Source organism: Prunus dulcis, chromosome 1 (assembly GCF_902201215.1).
Source record: "Prunus dulcis chromosome 1, ALMONDv2, whole genome shotgun sequence".
NCBI lineage: Eukaryota > Viridiplantae > Streptophyta > Magnoliopsida > Rosales > Rosaceae > Prunus > Prunus dulcis.
Genome location: NC_047650.1, coordinates 10,763,232 through 10,783,738, shown reverse-complemented (window position 1 = coordinate 10,783,738; position 20,507 = coordinate 10,763,232). Strand labels below are relative to the sequence as shown.

Below are 20,507 nucleotides of genomic sequence, written 5' to 3'. Positions count from 1 at the left end.
ATAATATTTTGGTTCATGTTTATTTGGTTTTGTTTAACCTGGAAAGTAGCCAAATCGTCGGAATAATTCTGTGATCAATATTGGAAATGTATGGTATTCAAGGGACAGTGCAAAAGAAAAGAATGAAATAAGATAATAGTCAGGATGACAGAGTAATAAACATTCTATTTCTTTTTTTTTTCTTTACTAGAAAATACATTGTCAAATCAAATTTCCAGTCACCACTTACACAACAGCCAAAGTCCACAACCCATAAAAGACTCGGCAAGAACACATCAACTTCTCTAAAGAATTACAAATGAGAACACAATCACCGGCAAAAGACGTGAATTGAATCCTCATTGCCGCCCTTAGCCAGAAGTCTGGATGTGAACTGCCCAGAGTCTGCAATGCCTCAAATCCCCCTCCCGCAGATCCTGCTTTGTAACTGCGGGACCATAACAAGACAGAATAAGCAGAACTTAAAAAGGATGCTGTTTAGTATCAATGTTTTCCACCAGATGAGATGAAAATGAAAAATATATACAAGAGAGTTCAGATTAATACAAGTAACAGTGCCGCCATCTGCGCAACGAAACAAAGTGCCTGCCTTAACGAGGTCCTCTTTTGCGACTTAGTATTTCCTGCTCTTTTAGTCTATGCTGGAATCTTGCAAGACGGGCTTGAAGGCTAACCAGACCAGCTGCCTTGCGAGAAAGCACAAAGCTCAACTGGGTCACATAGTTGTCTATCAGGCTCCCTGGTTGGTCCACTTCTGCCAACAGTTTCATTTCCTGGTAACCAAAACAACACGGGATAAGCACCTATTTACCAAAAAATACAGGATGCACACTATATAGCAGGTTGACATGACAGACAAGTTAAAAATGCCAGTTTCTCACTCAGTTAACAAGATCTGTTGGAGAGGCGATCAAAATATCTTGCAAAAAAACAAAAGAAGAAAGTTTCACTTACTTCGCGAACAATTTCCATCGTATCCTCAATTTCTTTTCTATGGGCAGCAATTAGGGCCTCTTCTTCCTAATACAGTCCAAAGAGCTCAAAAAAATTAGCAGGGGGTACAGGATTACTTGTAAAATAACTACAAATATAATGACCAAAGCCAGAGTACCAACCTCGAGAATGGCATTGATATGCCCATCAGGAAGTTGAGGCTCAGATTGTTTGGATCCAACATTGCTTGTGTTATAATTTCCTGTATTTTGCTGCTTTGAACTTGCGGTGGAGAGATCAGATCCACCTTTTTTCAGCCAATTACCCAACTTTTCTGATTTTTCATCCTTGGTTACTTTCCTACGAGGTGGTGACACTTTTTGTACTTTCTCTTCTGTATCACCCGAGTTTTGGGAATAATAGAGCATCTTCTGGCTGTAAGAATCACCATAAGAATTATTAATTTCAAATCTCTCCCTATCCATTACACCAGAAGCCACCCCGCTTTCTTCCCGAATACTAATGGGGTTACTTGATGACAACTTTGCAGGCTGCTTGTCAAACTCAACAGTTGGAATATATGTGAAACTTTCTTTCTCCACAGCTCTTCTGCCTGTATCAGCTACTTTAACTTCTTGACGTTGCTCACGGGCATCCTCTACCTCAGCAGAAACCAGTGTAGATGATGTCGATGAAACATCCTTAATAGTTGGTGGTAATGAATTTACTGCTTGATCCTTTCTAGCGTTGCCACCTTTTGAAAGACTTTTAACCCTGTTCGTTTAAAGTTAATCTTTTAGTCTGAAATATAAGTTTAATCATTAAGCACTAGTACAGTAATTTGAGTTGTTTAAGTTCACAATAGCATAAAGCATACCGATCCGCATATCTCAAAGTGTTAAGTGTATGCTCACATGACCCTGCATTTGGAGAAATGCAAGATATCATAACAGTCCTTGAATTGCCAACAAAGGAATCACGGAGCACTTCTGTGAGTTTGCTTCCACGGAAAGGTATATGGATCTGGTCATTGTCCAGAGCACGAATACACTCCTTTAGAGCCAAAAGGCTCTTGTTAATTTCTGCTCCCTCAATTCTGCAATGACCCATTTTGGTTCAACAAATTCAGTAGTCAGTAAATCATCATAACAGTACTGACATTACAATGAATGTGAGAAAGAACAACGGTAGCCTAAGAAGCATTATCCTGATGGAATAGGTACACCCAAGAACAATTTCTGATTTTCTTTAGTACTATTGACACCATGGGCCTTCTTAAAACCTGCCCAGGCATCACACTTAGCCCAATGACGGATTTGCAAGTACAATTATATCACCAAACGCCAAAATCATAGAGAAACAAGAAGAAAGAAAAGCCGATGGCCTAAAAAAGTTGGAAGATTACCTTGTTTGTCGGTCATTATCAGTGGTGTCAGCACCCCTTTCACTACCAGCAAGATCGATGAAAGAGATCTTCCCCACAACCTTCCCACTTCTAGATTCATTTCCATCATTGTTCCGCCTAGAATCTTTTACCTCACTGTGCTTTTTCACAACGAGTTGTAAAATAGCATGAGACCTAGAAGACTCTTCATTAGCACCAGTTGACCCTGTACTTCTAGCAGCATTCCCTCTCTCAATATATTCTTTAACAATTTGTACATCTGAAACTTCAAATTCTTGCAGTCCAACAATGCAAACTTGTTGCCGTCCATCTTCTCTCATACAAAGTTTCCTATTGCAAAGAAATGAAGTCATTTATGTCATAACATAATTACAGCAGTAGACCACCAAGTGAACCAAAATTCACATGCATATGTGCATTATTATGCATCTCTAAAAAAATGCAAATAAATGTGCTGTCATATAAAATAAGATGATGCATAATGCAAATAGAAACAAATGCTTGCACGTAATCAGAACACCCATTCTAAAATTATACCACATAACCCAACTAGTAATAATTAGATGCTTTCCGCAAACATTGCCCAAAAAATTCACATGAAATTTAATACTTGGTGAAAATGGACAACTGATGCCTTAGTAACTGAAATATGACATGCTTCAAACCATTGCAACATCATTGGTAGTTACACAAATGAATCCTTCACACACAAAACTATGTGTCTTACGCCCTGTCCTATACTCAGCTAGACCATTATTATGCACTAACACACATAGCTACCCTCTGCAATCCAAAGGATCATTCTAGAACATAGGTATCCCCTGAGGGTATCTACAAGCCTATACCTTTCCTTAAAGGAGGATGTCATTAGTCCAAATCCCATTCCAATGTCGTAGCAATTTAAAGTTAAAAATTAGAAACAAACAAATAGAACAGTATTTTTGGCAAAAAACAAACTAATTTTCAAATACCATCATAACATTAAAATAAAAGAACCAGTCAAACAAAGAGATATACTTCCTCTCACTGAGAAGATCAAAGAGCTTTCCTCCATAAATCTCAAAGTAGCTAAGCCACAATTTGAATCTCTGGTTACGGTAAACTGGCTGATGTAACAATCTGACCAGGTCTTCTGCAGCCCTGATAGGTAACGGTTGCATTGTGAATGTCTTGCCACTACCTGTAATTCAAATCTTGTTAGTATTTTCAGTACAGAAGACATTTAACATGATTGAAAAGGATCACATAGCAACAAGTAAAACCACTAAGTGGCACCAGAAATGAGCCACAAACATAATGTCTCGGAGCCCCCAAAACAAAGTGAATAGATCTGACAAGCATGAAAACCTGAATTTTGTCTATTGGTAACTTTCTAAGAGTATATAAAGCTTAAAGGAAGGACAAACTTAGCAGTCAAACTTTGACTAGGGAAGAATGGAATATGATTTGGAATTATAATTATTTAAATATATATCACAAGGTCATTACTCAACCAATGATACTGCATTTTGGTGACTGTCATATATACAGATGAAAAGAAAATATATATCACAAGGTCATTACTCAACCAATGATACTGCATTTTGATGACTGTCATATATACAGATGAAAAGAATAAAGTTTCAACAAGGATAAACTGATAATCAAGTAGTGTATGACATGGACAGATTATATACACCACCTACCTGTTTGACCATAAGCAAAACAAGTAGCCTTTGTTCGCTCAAAAATAATGGGAATAATTGGTTCTACAGTAGCCCGGTATACCTGTTTCATAAAGCATTTCAACTGGTTAAACCTTTTTTATCCAACCGGGAAACAATCATAGAGGAACATGCACATGAGGACCATGCCTAATGAGCAACAGTATCCTAAACATCAAAGGAAATATTAAGTCAAGATTTACACACTTCCATGTACAAAAAGATATATATTACCTCATCATTTGAAACATACTCATTCAGAACAGCGTCAAAACAAAATTCATGCTTCTCCACGTATGCAGTCAAGTCCACCTATTACATGACCAAAAATGTAAAACCCAAAACAGAATATGCGCAAGAAAGAGACTTCAATTTCCAAAACAAAATTCGGCCAGAAATTTTAAGTGGCATCTGGTTGCTGAGAACAAACCTTTAGTTTGGGTTCGTGGACTGTCAAATAAGCATTGTCATACACAGAAACAATATCCTCCTCCTTCCGCGAAAGCTCCTTCTTATTTAAAGGTCTTTTGCGTACCTAATATACCCATTAGAACACAAAAAATTTAAAAGTTTCACACAAAATAATAACATGATATTCCATCATATGCCTTCAAATCACACACAGGATCAGATGCCAAGATTGATATATGTTAAGACCCAAAGCATTCATATAGAAATTAGGTACCAAGTCATCAACAACATGATATAACCACAACAATACACAAGCGCAGCACTCAGCTGCGAAATGAAACACATACCACAACTTTAATCTTAGCCACATTAGTTTCCTTTGTGCTCTCCTTTTCACTCTGGGCTACTGGAACTGATGCATCTGGATCAGGTAGTACTCTTTGCTGCCTACCACTTGTCAAATTGAATTCATCATCAAATGCTTTACCACCAGGCATAAATGGCGATGGCTCAAAGGGTTCGGGGATGACATGCTGAACATGAAAACAATATTGCATTTTATTAACAAATAAAGCAACAGAGTAGGAAGTAAAAAAATATCCTAGGCAGACACAAAGCAGTCTCATTGATCATAACTCAAGAAAAAGGTAAAGAACAGACCCCAAGACAGTAAGCACAACATTTCAAAAGTAGGTGAGGATTTAACTCTTTTCACTATGCAGCTATAAATATATATCACAAGAAAACAAGGACCAATAACAAATAGGTAAAGGGAACAAAAATGATAATGTACTGGCTAGAATCAGAGATGTTACAAGTTTTACAAAACAAATTTAAATTGAAGAACCTATTCACAAGTAAAATTCACATAGAAACAAAACAGCAATCCAAGAGAAATTACCCTAACAAGTGAGTGAATTTCCAGGGAATCCCCATCAACCCATCCTGAATTCACAATTTAATTAAAATATTTAGCTCACAAAAATTTGGCCACAAATTCAGACCAATTTATCATTATAAAATACTGATGTCACAACTTGATATTCCCAAGTGCATAACGGGTCTGAATTCCAGCACATATCACCGAATAACAACATGGAATGTTGTAAAGCAACTTCAAACAAAACGACTCAATGTCAGGGATTAGTAACCAATCTCGTCCTTTGACAGCACCCAGTAGCCAATCTCGTACTTCATCGTTATTAATGTTTTAAGACCAATCCATGCAGAACTTCCCAGCTAAGTTAAACACGGAACATTATGAATTTTTTAAATGACCATACCTCAGACAGAAGCTCTGTATCATCCATAGCATGAAGGTCCAACAGCCCAGCTCCAAAATCCCCCCTGAACTCCGGAGAATACAAACCATCCAATGTAGCCCCACCTGAAGTTTGCGCAGTAGGTGTATATGGCTCAGAACCAGACTCCCCATTAAAATTGAGGTTTCGCATTAATTTCAAAAGCCTCTGTTTCTCTTCAGCAGATTGAGCGCCATAACCCTATAACAATATCAAACGCTTAGTCATCATGTAATTCCACATGAAAAAAGCGGATAAGATAGCACAATCACATAGGCAATGGCTATGAATATAATACCTGCATGAGGAGATTGGGGAGCATACGGTTGTCGATTCCCGTGGAAGCCAATGGTGAGGCCAGATGCTGTAACCCAGCGGACTGGAGCCACCGGGCCATGACTGCATCACCAGCATCGCTGGCAGGCCCCGCATTGTGCAGAGGCCCGGCAGGGGCGCCGGTGGCGTGGTCGTACAGAGCAGTAGCCGCGGCGGCATTGCTCTGCTGCATCTGGCCACCCATGTGGCGCTGCGACCGTCTTTGAGGAGCCAATTTTCAAGATCTATATTCCAACAACCGCTTCACAGAAACAAACCACACAAATGCATTTATATATACGTGCAATCCAAAAGGCATAAGAATTTCAACGAAATTATAGCATATTGATTTGCATGGGATCATATATACTCACGAGGTGGGGAGAAGTTGAATTCAAAGCAGGGCATGAAAGTAAAATTCCAACGGAAATGCGATTCAAATCCTCAGAATCTGCAATTCAACCAAATCTGATCACAGAATCCCACGCCGAGCAACGTAGAAAATCAATCAGTTTCTCACATTTACGATTAAACGTACCGGAACAGAAGGAAGCAAAACAATTACGCGACCAGGATCTGTGGCTTCTCAATAATCTCAAAAGAATGCGATATTGGGATCAGATCTGCAAACGAATTGGGAAAAGCAAAACCCTAATTCGATTGTAAAGAGGGAAGGGTGTGTTGGAATTTGGTTTCAGAAAAATGGGGGTTGAATTGATGATGGCAAGGGGCTCCACAGAAGAGAGAGAAAGTGTACGCCTTGCTTAGATTATAAAATAATCTTTCTGCGACAACAGGAGAGAGAGTTAGAGAGCGATGTCGTTATAATTGTCATTTGGTACATTATAATTTTCAAAATTATTAAAACGGCTCTTCGCAAAATTGAATTAATCTAAAAAGACTGATACGCCCTCAAAGTTGTTGCTAATTTTCGGTTTGGAGCTCGGATGGACGGTTCAGAGCCTTCGGACGACAGACTGGAATAAATTTAATGTGAGCTGACGCAAATACCCTTGGATTTTCTTTTATTTGCTTGCCGCGGAAACTCAAAACGTCCACTCCCTCCCTCCACCACCAACAATAATGAAAATCTTTTTCTTTTTCTTTTTTGTCTCATGACCCAACAAAAATAAAAAGGAAATTTTCATTGAGGGTTGATGGGTATTTTTCTCCTTCTTTTTTTATTTATTTATGGGGATAAAAGTGCAATATTAAGAGGAAAAAATAAAATTTCTCAAACAAGGAAAAAAAAAAACACAATTCATTTCTCCATTTTCTCATTATTTTTCCTCTTTTTTTTTTGGGTTTTGCAAAATCAGTCCCGATCTCTTGGACCACAGGAGTCCAAGAGATTGTGGTCACCCACCGTTGGATATTAATCCCATATATAAATGCAATATGACATAAATGATTATTACCCGATTCAAGTCAACCGTTGAATTTACATCCAACGGTGAGTGACCATAAATCTCTTGGACTACAGGGGTCCAAGAGATCAGGACTGTTTGCAAAATTACTATTATGGAATGAAAATGGTGTTTGAGGGCATTATTGAGGTGGCTCGTCCTCCCTCAAATTTTGATGTAATTATTTTATTGTTTAGGGCGCGTTTGCCTGTTTGTTAATTAAGCAAACTGAGATTCATAAGATCCTGTCTGAAAATTAAAAATAGAAATCATTCAACTAACAAAAACTAATACAACAATCCTAATAGGAGAATAATATGTTTCAAGTTAAGAAATTATTAAAATACACTCAACCACCTCAAATCAAATGTCAAAGCAAACTCTTAAGGCCCCATTTGGTTCATGGGAAATGAGGCTTAGGAATGGGAATTCAATTGCTTTCTCATGTTTGGTAAGTCCATGCATGGGAAATTGTTGCTTAGCACATAGGAAAGTAGGGGGGAAAGTGAAGCCCTTCTCTTAACTTGGGTTTTGTTTTCTCTCCTCATGGGAAAGTTTGGGAAAATGAGCTAACATTCAATGTACAATTTTCATGACTATTTTGTCCCTATGAACAATTTAGAATTACAACGTATCATTAAATGAATTTTTTGTTTGTTTGATTTAATATGGGTATAATTGAAAAATTATACAAACTTTATTTTTCATTCATACTCAAAACAAACATGGGAAAGAAAACAAAGTGAAATCTCTCGGTTACTTTCCCGACATTACCAAACGTGAAAAATGAATCTTTCATTCTCATTCATTGGAAAATGACATGGGAAGTGATTTCCCTTCAAATCCATTCTGTGAACCAAACGGGACCTAATAAAATATAAAAACGAATCGGATAATATAAAAGGGAACGTGCTAACCTTTTATCTGTATATAAAGCAAAATCCGGAGAATGGTAAAACATTCAAATACCAAAAAATATCTTTAGTTAATGAAAATATTAAGAATTGAAATTAAAATAATTTAATTAGTATAAACCCAATTTCGAATCCCTCTCATCGTAATTTAGATTAAATTAAAATAATTTGATTGGTATATACATGCACTTTATTTAAGTGTAAGTGTGTTTATATATTGCTGGAATCTTTTCTCAACTTCAGACTTGGATTGGGACGGTGGGACTGCGACTTCTGGCTCTGAAAATTATGTACAGATGCGCTAAATAAAATTACTAATATATATTGAGCTCGTGCAGCAGTTTTATACAATTGCTGCCTATCAGCAGGCAACAGAATAAGTCGTAGTGCGGGTCGGTTTAACTAGAGATTTGCACTTTCAGTCGAAATGAGACATGAAAGTTTGTACCTTCTTGTTTATTTCATTTACAATTTTACATTACATATATACGTTCTTCATCATTCTTCAACCAAAACAAAAAACAAACAAAAAAACTTATTCATCATTATCAATGCTCTCTATAACTTTTCATCACATGTTTGCATTACTCATTATTTTTTAGATTATCATATATTTTTTCTAACAAAAAAACAATTGTATTTTATATATTTATACTATATATACAACAAATGCATTAGTCATTCGAACACATGAAATGCCGATGATGAAACCCCCTAGCTCGAGTTCAGCTTTAACTGCTGAAAATGCTCTTAGGATGAATGAAGGCGATTGCCCTTGCCTCAAGCTATAATATTAAATTGAAGGGGAATTTCAAACTTTTTTTTAATGCTGAAAGGTCAAACTTTACGGTCTCAAGTTCAAATAAGCATATATATATACGTGGATGTACTCTGCCTCAAGCTTTTTGTTATTGTCAATAATACCCTCCCAATCTCGATTCAGCCATTTGGTGATGGAACGTACACAGTGTGATAGAATGATGACAGCAAGATTATTTATGCGCTGCTGTACCTTTCTAGGAGGACTTTAATTTTGTAAATTCCTAAAAGACCTCGCTTTTCTAACTTTGTGCTTTTATATATTTCCTTTGCTATTTTCCAAAGGTGACAATTATTTCAGAGACACAAACAATATATGAATTCAACGTAAATTTTGGTGAGGAAAAGTATTGATAATTGTCTACTAAATAATTATGGATATTTCGAGCAAATTTTTATTATATAAATTATATTAGTAAGACAAAATTAATAATTCACATCAACATAAAATTAATCTGTACGCAATGTAAATCTAAAATAACATAACATAATCGAAACTTGAGAAAGAGGCCACATGAACGGACGGATGCATCATGAAACACACTTTTGGTTGCATAAATATACTTTATCATAAAATCATTTAATAATCTTATTTTAATTTTACTTAAGGTCAATATTTTATTTTATTTTGCTTCAAGGTTTTTTTTTAATAAGGTTTGTTTGTTGTTCTGGTAATTGGGTCGACATTGATAAATGCTGGTGGATCTCCAAGTGGACCAACTTTAAATTTTTTTATATTATAAAAAAGTATAAATAAATAAATAAAAACCCCACTTTTCTGTTCCGTTCCCTACCCTATCATCCGTGCGGTACACTTATTTTGTTTGGGAAAAGCCTTGCTTTAACTTAAAGCATGTGAGGGTTGAGGCCGATGCTTAGCTCAGGATTCTAATTTGAATTAAAGTTTTTAAACGTTTCCAGACCCAATTTGGCTCCCACCATCCTTTCTTTTGGTAATGAAGGGCTACTGTAGACCCTTGCCATAATCTCAACCTTTTAGCGGGATTCATAATTTCACTACATTTAACTCTAGTCAAATTAAACGTAATTCAATTCATGTTATTTTCAAATCGGTCAAATTAAACTACTCTGAGTGTGTTATTCCAATTTGTACACTCAATAGTGTAATACTATGCCAAATCAGACCAAATTGTAACTAATTTATTTTGTTTGATTCGGTTGGATTCGACCTATTTGAAACAGAATATGAGATATCTTAGCTTTAGGAGGCTCCTAAAGAGGGATCATACTTGGCCCGGCACTCCGCTTTGACATGAGCCATGAAATTGGACCTCACAGAAAGTCCCGCCATCTCAAGGCCATTGATTCACAGACGGTTAGAAACCGAGTCGAGGGGCGTAACGACCTCGATACAGTTACCAACAATTTAGGCATATATATGTATACACATAGCATCGCCATGTTCAGCAACAGCAAGCTACTATCCTGTCCTATACAGCCGTTACCAACCACAAGCACACTCTCCAACTAAGTTAATCCCACACTGAACTAATTAGTTTGGATCTTCTTGCTGTTTTTGTTGATAATTAGTGATTAACTTGGATTAATTAGCGAGTAATTAAGATAATGGCGGAAGGTAGTGAGAACAAGGGGAAGCCGCTGATGCTAGTTGCAGTGGACGACAGTGAACATAGCTTTTATGCATTGGAGTGGACATTGGACCATTTCTTTGCTCACGGCACCAACCACCCTTTCAAGCTCATCGTCATTCATGCTAGGAGTTCTGCCTCTTCTGCCCTCGGCGTCGCCGGATTTGGTAATTAACTAAACCAATCTCATTATCTGCTTCATTAATTCATTAATTGCATGGTTAATTCATGTTATTGTAAAATGCAGGTTCTGTGGACTTTATGACTTATTTGGAGGCGGATATGAAGAAATCCACTAGTAAGACCGTGCAGAAAGCTCAGGATGTTTGCACCAGCAAAAAGGTAAGTACAAAATCCTGCAACGTTATTATGAACACTCACTAGGCTATTTTTCCAAAATTCCGCCATTTTTTTGATAATTCACGCATCATTCTGCATATTATGTGGTCAGTTAATTAATGTGATTTATCAAACGAATATGATTAATTAGCGACGGTGCAGGTGGAAAATGTAGAAGTGGAAGTAATGGAAGGTGATCCCAGAAATGTTATGTGTGACGCTGTTGATAAACATCAGGCCTCCCTTTTGGTTGTTGGAAGTCATGGTTATGGAATTGTAAAGAGGTACATGTTTGAACTTTGCAAATCCAAAATTCTTTTTATTTATTTATTCTTCCTCCAGGCTCTTCTAATATGTGACACAAAATTCGAATCTCTTGCAGGGCAGTTCTTGGAAGTGTAAGCGACTACTGTGCTCATCATGTTAAATGCTCCGTCATGATTGTGAAGAAACCCACAAAGCCCTGAGCCTTTCATCATCAAGTGTTTCAATAAAATTTTATGCATTGGGGGTCAATGAATTGGAGGGCCAATATCATTTCGGAATTTTTTCTTTGTTTGAGCAAGTTGTTATTTATTTGACAAAACAAAACAAAAAATAAATTTCAGGGTAATGGAATGAATGAATTGCACTTCGTAGCCATCTAGTGTATTGTATAATGTGACTTTCTTCCCCAATCATCTTACTCTTGGCAAAAATAACATCATACCTCCTTTAACTTCACAATAATTATCTAACAGTTCTTTTAAAATTGATCGGTATCCCTCTTAACCGCTTATCGCAAACCCATTTCTTTTTTCGGTTGAATGCAAACTTATTTCTTAATCACTTGAACTAAAACTTATTTCTTAATCACTTGAGTTTGTTACAAAGTTGTTAAACTGATAATTCAACTAGCCAAGATCAAGTACCAAAGCTCTGTACAGGTGCACAAGCTTCTACAGTTCCACCGTCTACATCGTACTGCAGACCCATTTGCATTTGTCACAGTAATGAATGAACCATGATTTTTTTTTTAATGATATTTAATTATATACCCATTTTTAACATTAATATTATATATAAACCTACACCATTTAATTTCTATAAACAAACTCAAAAACAGCCCATAATTTTTTTTTAGTAATATTTAATCATATACCCATTTTTAACACTGATATTATAAATAAACCCTACATCATTTAATTTCTATAAACAAACCCAAAAACAGCCTGGTAGATTTATGAATTATATAACACATAGATGATATAACATACAAATGTATGCATGGATAAGAATGAAGATTTGGAGCTGCTAAAATCTAGAATACAATATTATTCTTATTTCTCAATCAAAACATAGAGCCAAATAAATTAGAAATCCAAGTCGAAATTCAAAAATACCATTAAAAACCGGGATAGAAGGTGGCATAAAGCCTCAAGTCACCAAATGCAAAACATTCTAAAGAAAACAAGCAAAAATAGACTCCTGATTCCCCAATTTAGAGAAGAACAAAAAAGAGCAACAATATAGACTAGGATTACAACAAGCATTCTGCTTGAAGCCAGCTGTGCCAATACTTAGCACTTGACCTCCCTCAAACCATGAGCAAAGTAGATAAATGTTGGGTCAGTGGCACCCTCCTTGTAGTAGGCAAACACCAAACCGCCATCATCATGCATGCTCTCCCCAACAAAGCTGCAAAAGAACATGTGATTCAATGCTTGCATCTTTTTTCGAGTAAAAATTCCACAATGATAGCAAGTGCCAAAGTATTCTACCGACGGGATGACTAACATGGTAAATCACTAAAGGGACCAACAAAACTTACAATTGGAGGTCACTGAGCTTCGAAAGCAGAAACTTGGTTGCTCCCTCAATGTTCTTCTTGAATTCCTCTTGTTTCTCCCCCTCCAGCTTGGGTGTCAACAGTTTGATGTACCTCTTCACCCATGTGACAAACTGCTTCTTGTCGAAAGGAGGTTGCTCCTGCAAGCATCAGGCAATAACAATAAAATTCCTAATCCGAGACAAAGTTTCGGGGCCAACAGAACAGCGGGCACTACATACCTGAAGCCTAAATGTGTCAACGATGTCAACCACCTTCACGGTTTTATCATCAACACCCTCATCTTCCCCACCACCTTCAGCAGAGGGATTTGCACCAATGTCTACATCAACTGCTCCTTGCACAACCCACTGGAGACAAAAATCATACAAACTTACATTTAATCAACTGTGCAACAGTAGAAGTTAAGATAAAACAGCAGAGCTCAATACAACCACCCTGATACCCGCACATTAAATACATCATCCGACTTTATTTTCTACTTGTAAAGTTTGAGTTACACGAATAAATTAAAATCATTGCGAGAACCATCTGTTAAGCTTGTTAAGTTCAAAATTGATGAACCTACCTTTCCATCAACTTCCCACAACACTCCATTATGGACTTCCTTGTATGGAAACGAGTCCGAGAGAAGCTCATCACCTAGTATGAATACACTAAAATTGGTCAACAACTTGAAACGAGAGCTTCGATATATATAAGCTCAATAAAAAAAATCAGATCGAACAAGAAGAACATCACAAACAAACTTATAAAAGTATCTAAGTTAAAGTACTTAGTTAACCCCTCAAAGTTTTAGAGTTGCGTCATGATGACAAAGCTATATTCAATCCAAACATCTTCCACCAACCACATCACATGCATATGCAAACAAAAATATAAAAAATAGTTCGAAAGCCATTGAAATACTGATTAAAACTACAAATTAGGTTTTTTTAATCAGTAGGAACAGAACAATTCAGTAGCTTGACAAAATATACACAACATGCAGCCCAGTAGCTGATTACATAAAACAAAACTTGCACATAATCAACAAAATAAATACAGCAGCTATAGATCAAGAAATTTGTGAAACAACAAGACAAATACGGCAGTAGTGAAAATTGGGCGCCAGTGAACAAAATCAGATCCCTAACCTAACCTAAAATTTGGAGATTTAACAGAGATCTAATTTCGTATCATCCCTGAAAACTAATATGAACAAAACTAAAACCCTAATTTAAGACAGAGAGGGGGAAAATAAAATAACGGGGGAAATTACCAGTGAGGAGGTCTTGGTAAACCAACATGTTTGCAGCAGAGTCTTTCTCTCGGATCGCCCCAACAAGATTTACTAGGGATTTGAGAGGAGAGAGCGACGCTGCAACTAGAGAGCTAGAGAGGGTTTCAAGAGCCTTCGTCAACTGGAATTTATAGGCGAGGGTTTGGCCGAGAACACGAATATGCTACGCAACTCAAAAATTACGGGAAAGGACTTGTTTTTTCTCTCGAATTCCTGTTATGCCCTTTCTAATAAAACCGTAAAACCAGGTTTTTGGTTCCAAGTCCTAGTAAAATTGTAAAACCAGGTTTTTCGGGTAGTCTTGTCGGTCCAGTTCTAGTTTCCTTAATTGGGTCTAGAAATTATTTGGGCCAGCCAACTAGACCTCGTTACTTTGGCAATGTAGGCTGGTTAACTTAGTTAGACCATCCCCAGTCAAGAGTGCCAAATTCAAATTTGAGTTTAGTGTAATCCGAAATTATGTCCAACTCAAGATTTTCATTTGTACAAATTTGGGAAATTATGTGGGAATTTGGGGTAGGCACGGTTTGTTTGTGTCTGTTTCACCCTTAAAATTGAAAACTAAACCAATTACAATAATTGATTTGGTTCGATTTTGGGTTGGTGTATTTGATTGATTCTATTTGATTTTTTTTTAAGGCTTCTACTATAATCACTTGAAATCCAATCTTAAACGAGAGCCGACAAAAGGACAGTGAATGGCACAAACAACTATGTTGAAATCAATCCCCTTACTTGTCTAAACTTCATGAAATTACATTGTGAGATTGGTTCCAACTTACTGAGTTGTGCCATGCTAAATTACACTTTTGTGTATTTGAAAGTTCCTCATTGAATAAGAACTATTGACCCACTGCGCGAAAGCTCAAGTGAGAATGTGTTTTCTCACAACCAGTTTCATTTTCTTTTTGGCTAACCAAATGCCCAAGACAAACAAGGAAATTACATCAGATAGCCCTGGCCTTCACACCAATTTCACGAGGATATGGATAAAGCTTGTGGAATGTTCAAGTAACGACACACTGACATCAGCTGTCACAACGAAGAATACTTATTAATAATTTAAGGGTAATGTTATTTAGACATAATATTGACCGTATTAATTGATTTTTTTATGTGACAGTTGTGTCATGCTACGTCAAATTCTATTTTTTATTTATTATCTTTTCAATAATAAAACCAAGCATAGACCGCCCAATCATCAAATAACGTATACAAAAACCCTCCACATGTTTGCCACACAATCGCCAACGCGATCACTTCTCATGGACTCGACCGCAGGGGAACCCAATCTTCGGATTTGAAATAGATGTACTTGCCACTCCCATTGACAAGTTACCATATATAGACGCGGGTGACAACCCATTTGGTTCTTCCTGAGGAGCAATGATTCTCTGGCTGTATAAATGTCTGTGCCACTGCGCCCCTTTCTTTGCTTCTTCTTCTTCTTCATCCTCTGCTCTGCTCTTCTTCTCACATACTCTCAGTCTCTGTGGGGGTTTTCTTTGCTCGGGCGCAAATGGACAACGCGACGTCGCCCGCTTCGTCTTCCTCGACTGTCAAGTGCTCCATCTGCATGGACGACGTCTCCGATGACTGTGGCCGTACTGTCGTCAGGCTTCGCTGCTCTCACTCGTTTCATCTCGGTGAGTAAATCACATAGACTTCGCCAACTTTTACATATATTTCTTTTATTTTCTGTTCTTTCTTTACTAAATGATATATGTGTATATTTTTTTTTCAAAATTATTGTTAATGATTATTACGGGGTACCATAGAAATGATTGTCACTGTTATTATTGTTGTTGATGTCATTAGTGTTTTAATTGCTGTTACTATTTTCTTTTTCTGGTATTTGATGAAGGTATGCTGGTGTGTGTGTTGGAACTATGAGCTCAATAGTCGGTGTCCTGTAATTAATGAAAGAAAGAAAAAAAACTCTGTACTGTTTGACTTTGGATCAGGAAAACGAATCGGGTTGCGTAAAATTTGTTTTGTGACTCTATGTGCCTAAGCTGTTCGACGAATTGGCTGTTTTAAAAGTAGGATTTATTGGATTTATCATTTGTAGACATGTCTAACATGGGGTGTGTTTGTGTGTATACATGTACATTTACGAAGGCATATTAGCTTTTATGGGTGAGCTATGGAAACTCCTAAATCCTAATGAAGTTCAAAATGATTTTTGGTCTAAATATTGATTTGTGTCTTGGTTTATGCTTATCTCCTAGGTGCTAATACACGCCTTGTGAGAATTACGGTATGATATAAGGTCACAAAAAGAAAGGCATTTATGAATGATAGTAGAGGGTCACATTTCCTAGGTTTGGTAGATTTTCACCTTACACCTTTTGGCTGCCGAAAAAAAGTTAACCTCCTAAATCATGAAATATTTACTTAATTTTGTCTGTTCGTGGAATTTTGTTATTTTTTCTGATGTCATGTGCTTTCCTTTTTCTTCAGATTGCATCGGTTCTGCATTCAATGTAAAAGGTGTCATGGAATGCCCAAATTGCCGTGAGATTGAGAATGGTGTATGGAGGTGTTTTGAGAATGGTAGCCCTGAGCCTGACTTATATGAGGGGATGGATGAGGAGCCTGTGGATTTCATTGACATGGTAAAAGCAAAGACTACTTATAATTTAATTACTTTTGTACCAATTTATAGTTTCCTTAAGGCTGCGAACACTCATTTTTCTCGCTCATTTTGACTTGCTTTAGTGGGTGCATTGAGTAACACAACTGGTAAAGGAAATTATTTGTAAAACCAACTGAGGACACTTAAAATGTCATTTTATGCTATCAGTTTTTGGTTCGGCCTCGAAATATCAACAAATGTGTGACTGATTCTGCCTCATATACAGAATTTTAGATTACTTTGTTCTTTTTCATCACTAAGCAATTTGTATTTTTCATCATAACACACACATGGAATATAATCTTTGCAACATGTTTTCATGGTTTTATAGCCATACCTGGATGTTCAATGTTTTTTTTCCATGATTCGTTGTCATATTATATATAAATATATATATATATATATGTATAAGTACATCACTTGATGTGATCATCAGTTTCTCTAAGTCGTTCGTCTTAATTTGTAAATACATTTGTGGATGTTCCAGGGAAATGGAACTTTTGTACGTCACTATACTTGGTAAGCATTATTTCTCCTGTGCAAGGTCTTTACTTTCCTTTTGCTTCATTTTTGTGTTAAAATTTGCCATTATACTATCTTCAATATCACTTGAATATTTATTGATCTTAAACATTAATTACTGGGAATTGTTAAGCCTAGAATAGTTTTGGGCTATCAGTGGCATGTGAAAGTTGTGTTTTTAGTTAACTATAAAAACTTCAACTCTAGATATTAAATTGTACTATGTGAATGCGTGTTGTTTATGTGTTCATCTAATAGGTTGTCAGATTGATGAGTTAAAAAAACTTGTAGCCCAGGACTTCAATTAGTAGTTGCTAGTTGTGCTTGGATTCTTTCCTTTTGAGATGCTGATATATCCCATCTGAAATGAATTTTTGTGTTGCTTGTGTGGTTATCTTTATGCTATGGTAATGCTGTTTACTTGGTGGGGATATGCTATTGATGAACAACTATAATGGAATTACAAGTTTGCCTAGGTAGCAGTTTCATTGAAATGTCTAGAAGTGAGTCTATAGTAAACAAGGGGATTCTATGATAGAACTTGAGAAGGGCCATCTCTAAAGAATGGGATTATTGGAATTATTGATGAGGCTTCCTTCATCCAAATTATTCTCAGTTCCATCTTCCTTTGGTCCCCCAATCCCATATTGGGCATTGCCTGCTGCATGAGTCCTCATTTTTATTTTGCCAATTGATATTGTTTATGAGTCTTCTAAATACCCATACCAAAAGTAAGTTTGAAGCTCAAGGATACCTCTATCTAATGTCCTTGATTATTTCTAGTCAAGAGGCTGAATTTCTCCTCTGGTGTATTTAGTTGCTGAGTCTTTCATGCAGAAACATTTATCCCAAACTTACGGAAAAATGAATAACCCAGATAAATAAATTCAATGTAAATGTAATGTGTTTTTAAGTGATTTTTAACATCTGGCCGAAATACCATATTTGTTGCTTTTTAGTGCAGATTATTTAGTAGCTGTTATCTGAAAACAGAAATAATCAGATTGATTAGATTCTGATTGTATTCTAGAGGTTTGGGTCCAAGGTATAGGACCGTAAAGAGAGATGATTTCTGTGTTCATCTTTGAATGAAAAAATAAATAAACAAATTGAAAGGAAACCGATAGTGTACGCAGAAAGTTTAATTGTCCTAGGTTTTCAAGAATCGTGAAATTCACCTCTATTTCCCGGCAGTTTATTGAGATTGGAGATAATAATTACTAAAGATGTTATGGTTTGTGTATTTTTTGGTCTTTGTTTTACATGTGGATGTTTTGAAACTTGCAGGGAAACAAGGTTACCATCACCTGGCTGTAAGTTCATTTTCTTCTGCTCCCACCTTAAATTTAAATAACCAGTTAATAGAAAACTTGTTTAACAACAGACTTAGAATCACATATTGAAGATGCAGATGGAAATTTCGTTGACCCCTATGCCGTCTTTGCTGGTAATCCTAATACCAGCCATCAATTGAATGTCCCTCCTGTACACAGTGGGGTATTTACTTCCCAGGTTAACTGGAGATGTGATCCTTTCATATGTGATACCTGTATCAATTCGTTTTCAAGGGGTGACCATACCAGTGGTGCAAATTGGGCTTCAGTTAGATCTGCAACCTTGAGTGCTGGGCTTGATTTTCATGCTATGCCAAATGAACCATTTGTTCCTCGAATCGTTGAGCGTGGGTAAGCTTTTGATAAACTCAACGCTCATTATCCGTACCTGAGTTAATTGAACTGACAATGCGGATTTCGACCAAGGTCAGCCAATCACATCTAATATGAACGCTTTTATAAATATGAGAGTAATGGCATGTGCTTTTAGCTTCATAGATAACATTTATTATTTGACATAAACCTGAGAAAAACTGATGGGCCAGGCTTGGTTATGCTGGAATAATGTCATGGCTCATGAGGGATACATCATATTATTAAAATATCCCAAGTCACTCTGAACCTGCATTGTGTTCATTGACCCTCATTTTTCTTAGCCTTGCTACTTTACACTGCGCCTTAAATATCTTACATGCACCTTTTCCTTGTAGGATGCTTGTTCAAATTGCTACTGAATCTCCATTTGGTTTGGGTTATCAAGGAAGCAATGATCCAGTTTATTCCAACTTACGAAGGATGCAGCAGACACCAACCAATTCCTCTTCATCTGCTGCAGACGCTTACATGAGAAGATCAAATGGATTGAGGGGCTGGTTTCCAGCAGAGTACACAGCACCTTCGCTAGTTGAACAGACTGGGAACTCCTTTTCATGGTCTGCGAACCTCAACTCTAACCTGTCAGAAGCAGCAACTCACAGTCATCACCATGTCCAGGAAAGAAATGCGGTTGAACCTCTCCAACTATTTCCTGAAGACACTGGTTCACTGCTCCCGGACATTAATGAGTACGCTTGATAGCAGGCCGAACTGAAATGTCCGAGAGCGGGAAAAAAAAAGCTAAGTTGCTAGCCTTGAATAATTATTACCGCAGGTGCAAAATGTTCTTCCTATGAAAAGCATAAACTTCAAGGATGAGAAACCATAACTGCAAAACTTGAGGCTATGAAGGTGTTAGTTTCAGCCCTAGAAATGTATGGCTGGTTAGTTGATGCCATATGGTATGGACTAAATTTGTTTTATGCAACCAACGAAAGAAAAAAAATTTGCTTTGTGCAAACTCTTTTTTTAACTTTCGCATCCTTGCCAATGTGATGTACTGTGGAGCACTTATTGCCACATCCAAACGACCAAAGTCAAGTTCGACTTTGATTCTATACCAGTCGGTGTTGGCATTGGAGCTGATTAGATGGGTAAGTCATTGAAAATCCAATAACTAATATGTGTTCTTGAATATGGGGTTTTTTAGTTTTGTTTTCAGGCGTAAAGTCATTTTTTATCTATGTAGTTTGTTTGTTTACCACTTTGTTCCCGTTAGTTTCAATTTTATCTATGTAGTTTTAAATCCCTTGCAATTCAATGACACTTAGAAATGAATCAGCATCTGGACTGGATTCTGGACTGCCAGCGGTAGTGATAATTCTCCCGTTCCCTGGTGCTCGTCCAAGCAGGGAGTTTGCTTTACCCAACT

General features: G+C 36.9%; 4 protein-coding genes across 6 annotated transcripts; 2 read left to right on the top strand and 2 right to left on the bottom strand.

Annotated features, from left to right (window-relative positions):
• Positions 1-145: 145 nt before the first annotated feature.
• Positions 146-6,890, bottom strand: LOC117616390 (kinesin-like protein KIN-13A). Its single transcript, XM_034345697.1, has 15 exons — positions 6,607-6,890; positions 6,443-6,519; positions 6,052-6,330; positions 5,736-5,954; positions 4,800-4,985; positions 4,472-4,576; positions 4,276-4,353; positions 4,024-4,105; positions 3,356-3,518; positions 2,339-2,668; positions 1,811-2,029; positions 1,116-1,707; positions 955-1,020; positions 547-773; positions 146-427 (listed from the first exon to the last, which is right to left on the bottom strand). Exons 3-14 carry the CDS (start codon positions 6,271-6,273, stop codon positions 591-593), a joined length of 2,445 nt encoding a protein of 814 aa, XP_034201588.1. The 5' UTR covers positions 6,274-6,330; positions 6,443-6,519; positions 6,607-6,890; the 3' UTR covers positions 146-427; positions 547-590.
• Positions 6,891-10,654: 3,764 nt separating this feature from the next.
• Positions 10,655-11,712, top strand: LOC117616392 (universal stress protein PHOS32). Its single transcript, XM_034345700.1, has 4 exons — positions 10,655-10,984; positions 11,065-11,159; positions 11,319-11,440; positions 11,539-11,712. The coding sequence occupies exons 1-4, from the start codon at positions 10,795-10,797 to the stop codon at positions 11,621-11,623; spliced, it is 492 nt and encodes a 163-aa protein (XP_034201591.1). The 5' UTR covers positions 10,655-10,794; the 3' UTR covers positions 11,624-11,712.
• Positions 11,713-12,447: 735 nt separating this feature from the next.
• Positions 12,448-14,378, bottom strand: LOC117624292 (translationally-controlled tumor protein homolog). The gene is made up of 5 exons (XM_034355452.1): positions 14,246-14,378; positions 13,553-13,626; positions 13,206-13,334; positions 12,967-13,124; positions 12,448-12,833 (listed from the first exon to the last, which is right to left on the bottom strand). The coding sequence occupies exons 1-5, from the start codon at positions 14,271-14,273 to the stop codon at positions 12,716-12,718; spliced, it is 507 nt and encodes a 168-aa protein (XP_034211343.1). The 5' UTR covers positions 14,274-14,378; the 3' UTR covers positions 12,448-12,715.
• A 1,254-nt stretch (positions 14,379-15,632) lies between these two features.
• On the top strand, positions 15,633-20,108 carry LOC117620883. 3 transcript variants are annotated; one of them, XM_034351139.1, is made up of 6 exons: positions 15,633-15,912; positions 16,730-16,884; positions 17,392-17,423; positions 18,714-18,739; positions 18,838-19,111; positions 19,471-20,108. In XM_034351139.1, exons 1-6 carry the CDS (start codon positions 15,786-15,788, stop codon positions 19,832-19,834), a joined length of 978 nt encoding a protein of 325 aa, XP_034207030.1. In that variant the 5' UTR covers positions 15,633-15,785; the 3' UTR covers positions 19,835-20,108. The 3 variants fall into 3 exon arrangements, with proteins under 3 accessions (XP_034207030.1, XP_034207023.1, XP_034207018.1); XM_034351132.1 differs by having other exon boundaries at positions 18,832-19,111; XM_034351127.1 differs by having other exon boundaries at positions 18,811-19,111.
• The last annotated feature ends 399 nt before the right edge of the window (positions 20,109-20,507 follow it).